This window comes from Malania oleifera, chromosome 10, assembly GCF_029873635.1.
Source record: "Malania oleifera isolate guangnan ecotype guangnan chromosome 10, ASM2987363v1, whole genome shotgun sequence".
Taxonomy (NCBI): Eukaryota; Viridiplantae; Streptophyta; class Magnoliopsida; order Santalales; family Ximeniaceae; genus Malania; species Malania oleifera.
The window spans coordinates 76399953-76414490 of NC_080426.1; the positions used below are offsets into that span (position 1 = coordinate 76399953).

Genomic DNA, 14538 nt, shown 5'->3' on the forward strand with positions numbered 1-14538 from the left:
ATAAAGTAAGTGAGGAACAAATTGTTGCTCTACTTACTCATGGCTTTACAGGAACTCTTAGAGAATGGTGGGAACACTATCTTACTCCCTTTGAGAAGAGACAAATTTTAGAAACCAGAAAAATTAAAGAAGAAGATGGAATTCAAAGTCAAGAAAGTGATGCAGTAGTAGCACTTCTTTGGTTAAACTTTAGACAATTTATTAGATAACAAAGTAGTCAACACGAGAAAAATAGTGTTATTCTACTTAATCTTACTTGACCAAAATTATCAGATTTTCAATGGTACAAAGATGTTTTTATTGCAAAGGTTACGAGTAGACCAGATGGAAGATCTGGATTTTGGAAAGAAAAATTTATTAGTGGATTACCAAAACTATTTGCTCAAAGAGTTGGAGATCGTGTCAAAGAAACTTTAGGTACCAACTATGAATCAATCACGTACGGCCAAATTATCTGTACAATTAATCATGAAGGACTAAAATTATGCAATGAATTAAAAATTCAATCACAAATGAAAATTGACATCAAAAGAAACAAAGGAGAACTTGGTGATTTTTGTGCTCAATATGGTTATGAGAAAATTCAAGCAACTTCAAGAAAACATCAAAAGAAAACTCATAAAAAATACAAACCTTCAAAAGGATATTACAAAAAATATGACACAAACTACTATAAGAAGAAAAAACGAAAATCCGAAGGAACTTCAAAATTTCGAAACAAAGACAAATCTCAAAATTACAAAAATAAAAAAAACTTGTTTCAAATGTGGAAAAAAGGGCCACTATGCAAAAGACTGTAAAGTTAAACAAGAAATCAAAGAGCTTAATATAGGAAAAGAATTAAAAAAGAAAATGCTCAATTTGATAGTCAATAGTGAATTAGAAGAATCTGAGTATACAAACCTCATCTTCTGACAAAGAATTTGTCAATGAAATTATTTCAAGTTCTGAATCTTTAGGAAAAACTGTTTCTTCTGAAGAATTCTGTCAAGAAGAAATAGGTTTTTGTTCTTGTAACAAATGCTCAAAAACAGTCAATGTTATTTCAAAAGAAAATGAAATTATATTTGAAATGATTGAACATATCTAAGACCCAAAAGTCAAGAACAAATATTTACAAAAATTAAAGAAAAATATAGAAAGAGAAAAAATTCTAAAAATCAATGAAGGCTACAATATTGAAGAAATTGTTAATAGGTTGAAAGTTAAAGAAACCTCGCCCAAAAAAGAATTAAACATTCAAGACCTGCAAAGAGAAGTTAATCAAACTAAAGAAGAAATTAAAAAATTAAAAGAACAAAATGAAGATTTCAAACAAAATATGCTTCAAATAAATTCAAGAATTGATAAAATTGATTATAATCTGATATATATATATATATATGTATATTATTTGATATATATGTATATATATAAATATTCATATATATATCAAATGATTTACATATATATATATATATCAGAATATATTAGATTATTTACGTGTGTGTGTGTATATATATATATATATATATCACATTATATTAAATTATTTAAGTATATATAAATCATCTGATATATCTATATATACATAAATATATATATATATATATGTGTGTGTGTGTGTGTGTGTGTGTGTACACGTAAATAATCTGATATAATCAAATATATATTTATATATACACGTAAATCATCCGACATATATATATATATATATAAATCATCTGATGTATATGTATATATACGTAAATATATATATAGGTAAATAATCTAATATTTATTTATATATATATATATATACGTAAATTATCTTTTATATATATATATATATATATATATATATATATACATATATACGTTAGATGATTTACGTATATATAAATATACATCAAATGATTTATGTATATATATATACACACACATATATATTAGATTATATTGGATTATTTACGTATATATACATATATATAAGATGATTTATATATACGTAAATTATCTTATATATATATATGTAAATAATTTGATATATATATATATATATATATATACAGGCAAATAATCCGATATATATATATATTTATACGTAAATCATCTTATATATATATATATATATACATAAATCATCTGATGTATATGTATATATACGTAAATTTATATATATATATACATACGTAAATATATATAAATATTCGTAAATAATATGATATATATTTATATATATATTTATGTATATATACATATATATCAGATGATTTATATATAGCTAAATAATTTGATATAATCTGATTTATATACACACACGTAAATAATCTAATATAATCTGATATATGCACACACACACGCATATATATATATATATATATATATATATATACGTAAATAATCTGATATAATCTGATATATACAATATTGCACTATCTTTGATTGCTTTTTTGAACTGTGTTGTGATTTGTGGAATTGAGAGCTTTGTGTTTGCCTTGGAAGTCATCGTGGAAGGGTATCGAGTCCTGAGAAGGCTTTGTTTGTATGAACTTTTGAAGGCAATAGGTTTATCATTATTTTGATGGATGCAATATATGGTAGCTACTACACCATAGAAGTGAAGTTTATTCTTGTTCATGAGTTCTTCATGAAGAAATGAAGGAAATTGTTTCGGAAGTGGTTAAGCACTGTGTGAACACTTAGGGGGTTGGACTGGAGTTGACTACTCACAAAATGATATGCTTCCAGAGTTCTAAAAAAATTTATGGGCCAAAAGGATGAGTAAGGATCGCAGAAAAACTTAAGGATTGCTCACTCGAAAGAGCTTCTTATTGATTGTATCTTATTATTAAGTGTAAAAACTATATTTATATCTTTTCTTTTTTTTTTGAATATCGCCGGGTACCCACAACCGTCAACGCACGTCCGTTTTATGGTCTGCACGCACCGGTCGTGACTAGTCCCACGCCCTGTAGCAGTGCCCAACCCACAACAGAGAGGTAAATTCAGGAGCTCGCCGCAGGAATCGAACCCGGGGGGAGAAATCCCTGACCTCGTGAAAGGCACCCACCAAAGTTTGCCCTGCCAACTGAGCTACGTCCTGGGGGCATATTTATATCTTTACTATTACGATTACTAGTGACCAGTTTGAACTTTCAATTTTAATTTGTATGAACTTAAAAGTTCAAGACAAAAAGTTACTCATAGTTAGCTGCTAACAAGATGTTACTCCACAAACAAAAGGAGATGCACCATTCATAGGCAAAACAAACCCATTCATCTGAAGTTCCTATTGAAAAAGGGTGCATAATTAATTACCAAAACTGATCTAAATACAAAACAGCTCCATGTACGGTAGCTTTTGAGCAGCTAGCACATCAAAAGAATAAATTAAAAGAGAGCAATAAGCAAATTAATGAAAATAATAATCAAAAAAGGACTTAAATGACCCAATGGAGTAAACTAATCCTCTCTATGTATAGTCTAGTTCTTCGGATTGAAGATTTTTACCAGATGATGATGGATGGTACCTACCATGCACCCTTCCACTATATTCCAATCACTTAATCCATCTTTTGAGAGCTTATCCCTGTGAATATTACATTCCTCGGGGCAATCAAAACGTAGCGGCCACCCAAAGAGCCCCATATTAGGCCAGCCAGTCACTCTTGGGCGGCAGCAGCAGCAATAGCAGCAGCAGCATCATCATCAGCTTGCTTTGCACCCAGAGCAAAGAACTCGGTAATGACTTCGAGTGGCATGCCCTTCGTCTCCGGTACCTTCAAGAAAACGAAAACCCACGAGATAGTGCACACAACAGCATAGATCCCAAACACACCAGCCAGGCCAATGGAGTTGAGCATGACAGGCAGCGTGTAAGTGACAATGATGTCCCCAGTCCAGAAGGTGAGAGCGCATATGGCAATGCAGAGGCTTCGGACGCGGGTGGGGAATATCTCTGCACATAAGATGTTAGGGATGGGTCCGAAGCCCATCACAAAACAGCAGAAGTACAACACCACGCTCGTCGTGGAAATTACTGCGTGGACGACGGAGCTCATGTCAATGATGCTACTTAGCACTAATATGATGAGTGACAGAATTAGGATTGGCAGTGTGGTCAGCAGTAGAAACCTGCAACAAGAATTAGTCATACATACAGTTAAGAATCAATAAGCTAGGCACACTCACTAGCTAGCTAGTAAAGTAGAAAAATCTCAATCCCAACAGTTCTAGCTTATTCACCTTCTGCCAGCTACATCCATCAACCTCATTGCAAAACCTATGGAAGGAAGCATTAACAATGTGGTGATAGCACTTATGAGAAAAGATGCAGAGGTTGACCCAAGGCCCAAGTTTGATAGCAGCACTCCCACACCTGCTTGCTCAAGAATCTGAGGAGTGTAGTACAGCACTCCATTGATGCCAGAAAACTGCATGCACAGATGGATGGAATATTGGTCTGTCAAAAACCGCGCCATTGTGCAAAATCTCGATAGCAAAATACAAATATCAGCCTAATTAACAACTAAATTATCCACTTCGATCCATAGTTACTTTGTAATCCCCTCCCAATGTTGTAAAATTCAATATTCCAAGAGGCATTAATGCATATCTAGCATTTCCTTAAGTTCAAAACAAACTCAGAAGTAAAGTGAAGGTAAATAGAAATTAGGCCTAGCTAGCCTTGTAGGCAAAGATGAGAATAACTGCAAGAAGGGAACTGCATGTGTTTTTACCTGCTGAAGTATTTGAATTCCAACCCCAACGATCAATGCACGCTTAACTCCGGGCTCAAAAAGATCAACCCAACTTGGCCCTTTGGCGATGTTCTCAGAGGGGTGAATCATCGGCTGCCCGGTCGGGCGCTCATGCTTCATAAGATCCTTGGAACAAATTGCAGACTGGCTCACCAGAGCAGCAGCCTGAATAAATTCCCCTCCCTCTGGGACATCACCACTGGGAAGTGAAACGAGTGATCCACGCTTAGATCCCGGGCCACATTCCTGGTGAAGATAGATCCTTTTAAAGACTCCTTCCTTCTTTCCATCTTCAGTTGTTTTCTCAGACCGCTTCCAAGCCAGCTGCCAACCCCCACCAATGCCCATACTAGTAACAGATTCACCACCATTACCCAAGTCTTTTTCCAAGCTCGTAGTCTGTCGCGAGAGCAACGGGCTGCGCAAATTGTCATCGGAATCAGCCCCATTGGCATCAGATGAATAGTCTTCACCATCTTTCCGGGGGCTCTCCTCATCCCATTGCTCATTTTTAACATGTTGGTCAGCCACACTAAACATGCTGCCAAAGTTTGGAAACAGCATGCTTCGCATGCTGCTCCCCCCCTCGGGTAGCTTCTCGTGGACACTCCCGAAGAGAGTGACAAGGGGATCCATGAGAGGCACGCTGGTCTGATTCGCAAGGCTTCCATAGCGGGACATCGGACCAAGGGTACTACCCTGCCCAGCAACAGGTCTGGCAATCCAAGAGAGACGCTCTTGCGGTCCATATAGCTTGATCTGGTCCTTTTCCATGTCCAGTTCCTGGTTGTCACTGAGCTCATTGGCTGGCGCTATGATGTACTCTTCTACAGCTGTATCACACCCAACTCCTAGACCTTCAACTAGCAAAGCCATCTCTCCTGCATATTTATCAAAATAAAGACAGTAGAAAAAGGAATCAATTAAGTTTACACGTCGATATGTGTAATATATGCATTCCAACAGGCAACAGGAGAAATATGTATTTGGAAAACTAAAACAAATTACCTGTGACATCTTCCCTGCCGCGAAGTCTCTGCAAAACTTTTTTAGCCTCTAGCATCCGACCTTTGCTGACGAGCCAGCGGGGGGATTCGGGCAAGAAGAAGACGGTGAGCGCAAAATAGAGGAGAGAAGGAATGGAGAGAACCCCAAGCATCAACCTCCAGCTGGGAGAAACCATTAGGGACATCCCAAATACCATGCAGTAGGAGAGGAACATTCCGCCGGAGCCGGTGAACTGGGGGAGGGTGTTGAGCTGACCTCTAATCTCGGGAGGGGCGGTCTCCGATATGTAGACGGGGACGAGAGTGACGGATAGCCCAATACCAAATCCATCCAACAGCCTGGCCAGCAGCAGGACGTACACATTGGGCGCCCAAAGCATGACCAGTCCACTGATGAAGTACAACACTGAAGAGATGATCAGCATGGGACGTCGCCCCAGCCCGTCCGACAAGGATCCCGAGAATGTTGTGATCACGGTGGCGCCGATTAGGGACATAGCCACGATTAGCCCTTCTATGGTTGGATTGCTTTGCAGATTAAATTCCTTCTTGATGTACAGAACAGCCCCTGCATACATTCATATACACACACACACACATACATATTATATATATATGCATTGCGCGTTGCATATGACAATTGTTATGATTAGATCAGGAAAAAAAATGTCTACATGATCAGAAGAACATAATTATTATTTTAAAAAGGTTACAACCCACGATCCGTGTTCGTTTAATTGATTAATTTCGTGTGTAAGTGGGCAGATTCGATACCCGATGGAGGGTGTAGACTAGATAAACAATTGAGGAGATTTGATTTTTATTCATACGTGATGATGAAGCAATCCATCGATGCCAAAATAGTTATCCCTGTTAAAACTGACTAAAGATATTATCTTTTGGGTCGGGAGGGATTTGTCATTCTGGAAATAAGAGATGGATTAAATGAGGGTGATTGGTGATGATGAAATAAATTAAGAAGTACCAGCAATGGTGGCATTGTCCCATCCTTGCAACATGTTCCCAATCGCAGCGGCAACAGCAACTAGCACAGCTCCCCTCATCTTTGTAATTTTCGCAAATGATCCAATTAATGGTATTGCAGCAGGTCGAATTAATGTCGATGGAATGCGGATAAATATGATGATTTCGACCAATTAGCCCCACCTGGCTAGATCTGACTTCAGAGGGATCAATATATATATATATGATCAATTAGCTGTGTTTCTCTTCCATTGCATTTCATATATATATATATATCAAATATTCAGTGGTAGGACCTGCATATGGATCCCAATGTGAAGAATATCAATCAATAAATATTAATATTGAAACTCATCAATATCATGCGTTGCCACCAACAGGGGTTGATTCATCATCAGCATCATAAAAAATAAAAAATAAAAAAAACAAAACAGATAGAACAGGGAGAACGGAACGCGCAACTATCATTCATTTACTCATATATATATATATATATATATAAAGCAATTGCACATAGTCGCAGCAGCTACGTGTCTGGGTATGTAAGCATGTATGAGGAACACATAATTAGCAAAGTTAAAAAAAATGAAATCACCATCATCGAAGGGAAGGAAGAAGATTGATATAATGCTATATGCACCTCTTTTCTTTGTTTGAGAGAGAGAGAGAGAGAAGGCGTTAAGAAGAAAAAGAAGAGCTCCTTATTTGGAAGGAGGGAGGGGGGGAGGGAGGGAGGGGGGGGGGGGGGGGGTGGGGGAGGAGAAAGAGGAAGAGGCAGAGGAGGATCCTGTCCCTGTTCCTGTGCTGTGCGTGCGTCCAAAATTTCAGGAAAAACAAAATAAAATAATTTTTTTATAAAAAAATAATCATTAATTAATTAATAAGAAATCTATTTTTGGCAGTCCCGACTCATGGTGGCGTGTCTTAAGCATCGATTTGCCAACTCACAATAAATTTTCAAATAAATAAATAAATAAAAATTCATTTTTTATTCAATATAATAATAATAATAATAATAATAATAATAATAATAATAATAATAATAAATGCACGTATCTACTTATAAAAAGAAAAAAGCATCCTTTTTTAAAAAATTTAAAAGAACCTACTTCGTCTACAGAAATTTTGACAATGAAAAACTGATTTTTTAATTATTTAAATATTTTTTTATACGTCTTTAAATAAATGAGGATTAAGATTACGTTTAGTTTGTTTAAATATTTTTTAACATTGTTATCCTACAAAAAAAAAATCAAAAGAACAAAATAAAAGTGAATCCATCTTCTTGTATAACCTTGTGAATTTTCTATTTTTAATAGTTGAAGATTTGATAATTTACACATAAAAAAAATGTTATTATCATAAAACAAGAACTAGTGAGAAATTTTGTAAATAAAAATGTACGTAAGAAATAATTGTTCTTAAATTTTGTTGAATTATCGATTTTTTCTATTTAATATTAAACGAAATAATACAAACTTCTCTTTTAATTTTTTAAAATTATTATACTCTTGGGTAATTTCATTATGCTATTATTTTATTTCACAGTCCAAATTAATCAAAAGGCCAAAACTTCAAATATTCATTCTACTAATTTAATATTTTTTTTCCAAGTTTGAGTGACTTTAATGCAAACTGTGTTGAGAATTCCACTTATGAACTTGTCTCATATTGGAAAATTAAAGTGGATGATGGGTGTTTATATACATGGATGGACCCAAGACCTAATAGGCTTGAGCTTTTGGGTTAAATTGACGTTCACCCATGTGTATCAAGCCCACCCATGGGCTCCTCCAGTCCTAACAAACTGATCTTCTTAGCTCAATCACAGCTATTATACAAGCATTAAGATCAGATGATTTGTGTATATAAATATATATATATATATATATATCTCAGATTATATCAAATTATTTAGGTATATATAAATCATTTGATATATATATGCATATATACGTAAATATATATATGTGTATACATAAATAATCTGATATATATATTTATATATATACGAAAATCATCCGATATATATAAATCATTTGATATATATGTATATATACGTAAATATATATATGTGTTTACATAAATAATCTGATATATATTTATATATATACGAAAATCATCTGATATATATATATATATATATTTATTTATATATATACGTAAATCATCCGACATATATATAAATCATCTCATGTATATGTATATATACGTAAATTATCTAATATTTGTTTTTATATATATATAAGATTATTTACGTATAGAAGATTATTTACGTATACACACACACACACACACACACACATATATATATATATTCTTATGAATATATACATATATATCAGATGATGATTTATATATACCTAAATAATTTGATATAATCTGATATATATATATATATATATATACTTATATATATATATATACACACACACGTAAATAATCTAATATAATCTTATATATATTTATATATATATATATATATATATATATCAGATTACATAAGATTAGTTACGTATATATATATTTATATATATAAATATATATAAGATTATATTAGTTTATTTATGTATTTGAAAAAACTTCAATTTCCAATTTTTGTTTGAATTGTTCAATTTTCTCTTTAATTTCTGGAGTTTGGATTCTTTCTTCAATCTTCTTATGGTAAATTTCTTTTGATAGTTGTTTTACATGTTTTTGTTTTTGTCTTATTAAATTGATTCTCTTTACTGCCAAATCTTTTAATGTATTAACTTCTTTTTCTTTCATCTTATCAATAAATTCAAATATTACTTTTTGTCCTCCTATTTGCATATGAATACCGTCTTCATCTACCTTGAAAGGATAAATTAATATAAAAAATGGAGTTCCAAGTATAATCTCTCGTTGCATGTCTTTGACAAGTATGAAAATAGTTTTTAAACAAATCTCTTGATTGCTTTGTATTGTATATGTAATCTTGCGTTGTTTGTACCATAAAGTTGTGTTGTAGTTTTTTCATAGTATTGAGTGGGTATTAATCCTTCTTGAACATAATTCATATCACTCTTGTATCTAACAGGAACGAGCAATAAGTACAAAAGTTTTATTAATAACTATTTTTACTTTAGTATACCACTTATGAGTGTTAACCCTTGATAAGTATCCAAAAAGGCTTCTTTCTCGAAATCAATTTGAAAATTATTTGTTTCTTCTTCTTTGTCACTTTTAGATTTTACTTCTTCATCTTTTTCATGAATTAAGTCAACTTTTATTTGTAGACTTCTTAATTGTCTTTTTATATCAAGAATTTTTGCTTTTGTTTGATTAACTTCATGTTGCAAGTCTTGTATTGTTAGTTGATTATTATTTTTATCTATAACTATTTCCATTACGTATATATACATACATACATATATACATATATATATATATATATATATATAAAATACTTGGAACTCCATACTTGTCAAAGACATGCAACGAGAGATTATACTTGGAACTCCATTTTTTATATTAATTTATCCTTTCAAGATAGATGAAGAAGGTGAATTACGCAAATAGGAGGACAAAAAGTAATATTTGAATTTATTGATAAGATGAAAGAAAAAAAAGTTAATACATTAAAAGATTTGGCAGTAAAGAGAATCAATTTAATAAGACAAAAACAAAAACATGTAAAACAACTATCAAAAGAAATTTACCATTAGAAGATTGAAGAAAGAATTCAAACTCCAGAAATTAAAGAGAAAATTGAACAATTCAAACAAAAATTGAAATTGAAGTTTTTTCAAATTTACCCAATGCTTTTTGGTCTCGTATATATATATATAAGATTATATCAAATTATTTACGTATATATAAATCATCTGATATATATGTATATATACGTAAATATATATGTGTGTGTGTGTGTGTGTGTGTGTGTGTATACGTAAATAATCTGATATAATTTGATATATATTTATATATATAAATATATATATATACGTAACTAATCTTATATAATCTGATATATATTTTTATATATATATATATATATATATCAGATTATATCAAATTATTTAGGTATATATAATAGTACTAATATAATACTAGTATTATATTAGTACTATTATACTAGTAACACTAATACTAGTTAATAATATAATTATTAGTAGTTATTAGTTATACTAATACTATTAGTATTATAATATTATACTAATTACTATAATTAGTAGTATTAATAGTATACTATAATATAGTAATTGTATTAATATTAGTAATATAATATACGTATTACTAATATTATACTAGTAATTAGTATTATTCTATACTATTAATATACTAGTATATAGTATTATTAATAATATAGTACTATTAATATTAGTATGAGTACTATTAATACTAATAATAGTACTAATAATATTAGTAATTAGTAATATTGTAATAGTACTATATAATTAGTATTAATAATATAATTACTAGTATAATAGTAATACTCATTATAGTATAATGTATAATAATTATTATATACAAATACTATGAGCTAGTATTATTAGTAATAATTAGTATTAATAGTAATTATATTATACATATATTATAGTATAGTATTAACAATACTACTTATTAGTATTACTAATATATTATACTAGTATATACATATGCGTATAATAATTATACTAGTAATACTATTAGTACTATAATTACTAATAATTATTAGTTAATACTAGTATTACTAGTATTAATATCATGCTATTATACTATATTAGTAATACTATTATATTAGTATACTAATATTACTATAATAGTACTAATTAGTGTACGTAGACTATTAAGTATACTATAATAATTGTAATTATACTACTATACTAATATTAGTACTATACTATTAATATAATTAGTACTAATATTAGTAATTAGTATGGCAATTAATAGTATACTATACTATTAGTACTAGTATAATAGTAATATTAGTAATAATTAACTAATACTAATCATATTAATATATAATACTATTAGTAATATTAATATAATATAGTATTAATAGTATAGTATATACTAGTATACTAATTATTATTAATAATACTAGTATACTCATCCCAAGAAACTTCTATGGCATGAGATTCAAGTCGGGGGAGATTGGGAGTATTCAAACCTAAACGAAACTGATCATGAAATTATTCCAAAAATTCAAAAAAAAAGTTGCTACAAAAGTGAGTCAAGATGAAAGTGAAAATGTAAAGATTAACTTCCAACCACTTTTAACAAGAAGTCAAAGTGTTGGTCAATCTTCAAAACAATCAATTGATTTAGGAAGAAAAAATATTTCAAGTCTTTACACATACAATGAACCAAATCAAAATCTTAAATTAAAAGGAGTTGATTTTGGTCCAGAAATACCTCAAGGTTGTTATCAAGAAATTCTCGAATCAAACTCTCTAACTGAATCTCAGATACTAATAGAAGATCAAAGAGAGACTTTTCAAGAAGAAAATCAAAGAAAAAATATTATTGTAATAAACAAATTTGAACCAAACATGGAAATGATAAGAAGAGACTATTATCATGAACTTAATGAGAAAAATAGAAAGCTATTCTTCAAGAAATTTAATCAAGAAGAAAGAGAACAAATCAAATTAGAATGGTTCAAAGAAATGGAAAGACTACAAGAAAATATCCCTTTCTTCAAATTTGTCAAACAAAGACCAACAATCAATGTCATTCAAAACTATAATAAAAATTGGAAAACCTCCGACAATTATTACTATAAATCAATCCATCCTCCAGAAAATTCAATCAAGTTTAATTATAAAGGAACTAAAATTATTGCCTCACCATTCAAAGAATCAAAAGGGAAATCAGATGTTGATTAAATAATTAGTCAAAACAAGTATACAAATCAAATACTAAGATCAATGACTGTTCAATCAACAAGGATTGAAGAACAGCTTGAAAATCTTATAGAAATGAAGACAAATAGTACTTACGAAAGAGGTGAATCAAGTGAATCTAAAGAAAGATTAGAAGAACCAATATATTTCAATATCTTAGATCAAAACTTAAAAGATTTTAACTTTGATAAACAAAATGAATTACTTATCAAAAAGATTGATGAACTTGTCAAACAAACTACAAATCTTAAAATTAATACTATATCTAAAGAAGAAGCAATCAATAATCTGGAATCAACTTTTACAAATAATGATGGATTCGAAATTAATAAAATCCAAGATTGGAAGGGTCAAAGTCAAATAACTTATTATAAAAAGCCTACACCTCCAAGTCTTTTATCTGAAGAATCAAATGATCTTCTTCCTCAAAGAAATTTTCAAGGAAATGAAATTCATGAATGGAGAATAAATGGTCTTACAGAACATCAACTTCATTCTCTTTTACATCAAATTGCTATGGCAGCAACTGCCTATAGACTTCACTCAAACAAAGTCAGCGATGAACAAATTGTTTCTCTAATTACTCATGGATTTATAGGAACTCTTAGGGAATGGTGGGATCATTACCTTACCTTCTTTGAGAAAAGACAAATTTTTGAAACCAAGAAAATTAAGCAAGAAGATGGAGTTCAAGGTCAAGAAAGTGATGCAGTAGCAGCACTTCTTTGGTCAATCTTTAGACAATTCATTAGAGAACAAAGTAGTCAACACAAAAAGAATAGTGTTATCCTACTTAATCTCACTTGTCCAAAATTATCAGATTTTCAATGGTATAAAGATGTTTTTATTGCAAAGGTTATGAGTAGACAAGATGGAAGATCTGGATTTTAGAAAGAAAAATTCATTAGCAGATTACCAAAACTATTTGCTCAAAGAGTCAGAGATCGTGTCAAAGAAACTTTAGGAACAAATTATGAATCAATTACTTATGGTCAAATTTTTTGTATAATTAATCATGAAGGATTAAAGTTATGTAATGAACTTAAAATCCAAACCCAAATGAAATCTGAATTCAAAAAGAACAAAGAAGAACTTGGTGATTTTTGTGCTCAATATGGTTATGAAATAATCTAAGCTCCTTCAAGAAAACATCAAAAGAAAACTCATAAGAAATACAAACCTTCAAAAGGATATTACAAAAAATATGATTCAAAATACTATAAAAAGAAAAAACGGAAGTCAGAAGGAACCTCAAAACATAAAAGTAAAGACAAACCTCAAAGATACAAAAATCAAAGGACTTGTTTCAAATGTGGAAAAAGGGGTCATTACGCAAAAGATTGTAGAGTTAAACAAGATATAAAGAACTCAATATAGGAAAATAATTAAAAGAAAAAATGCTCAATCTAATTATCAATAGTGAATCAGGAGAATCTGAGTCCACAATCTCATCTTTTGATAAAGAGTTTGTCAATGAAATTATTTCAAGTTCTGAATCTTCAGACAAGACTGTTTATTCTGAAGAATCCTATCAAGAAGAAATAGGATTTTGTTCTTGCAATAGATGCTCAAAATCAATCAATGTTATTTCAAAAGAAAATAAAATCATATTTGAAATGATCGAACACATTCAAGATCCAGAAGTTAAACACAAATATTTGCAAAAATTAAAAAGAAACATAGAAAGAGAAAAAAATCCAAAAATTAATGAAGGTTACAATATTGAAGAAATTGTTAATAGATTCGAAGAAAAAGAAACATCTTTTACTAAAGAATTAATTATTCAAGACTTACAAAGAGAAGTTAATCAAACTAAAGAAGAAATCAAAAAATTAAAAGAACAAAATGAAGATTTAAGACAAGATATAATTCAAATAAATTCAAAAATTGATAAAATTAATTACAAGGGAAAATCAAAAATTAATTCAGATAACAAAGAAGAATTTCAAGTCAATCAAGGATTTCTACATTACC

At 30.3% G+C, this 14538-nt stretch overlaps 1 protein-coding gene across 2 annotated transcripts; it reads right to left on the reverse strand.

Moving 5' to 3' along the window:
* Positions 1–3222: 3222 nt before the first annotated feature.
* Positions 3223–7436, reverse strand: LOC131165794 (monosaccharide-sensing protein 2-like). 2 transcript variants are annotated; one of them, XM_058123870.1, is made up of 6 exons: positions 7353–7436; positions 6714–7008; positions 5730–6296; positions 4701–5602; positions 4207–4394; positions 3223–4095 (listed from the first exon to the last, which is right to left on the reverse strand). In XM_058123870.1, exons 2-6 carry the CDS (start codon positions 6790–6792, stop codon positions 3624–3626), a joined length of 2208 nt encoding a protein of 735 aa, XP_057979853.1. In that variant the 5' UTR covers positions 6793–7008; positions 7353–7436; the 3' UTR covers positions 3223–3623. The 2 variants fall into 2 exon arrangements, with proteins under 2 accessions (XP_057979853.1, XP_057979852.1); XM_058123869.1 differs by having other exon boundaries at positions 7308–7420.
* Between the last annotated feature and the right edge of the window lie 7102 nt (positions 7437–14538).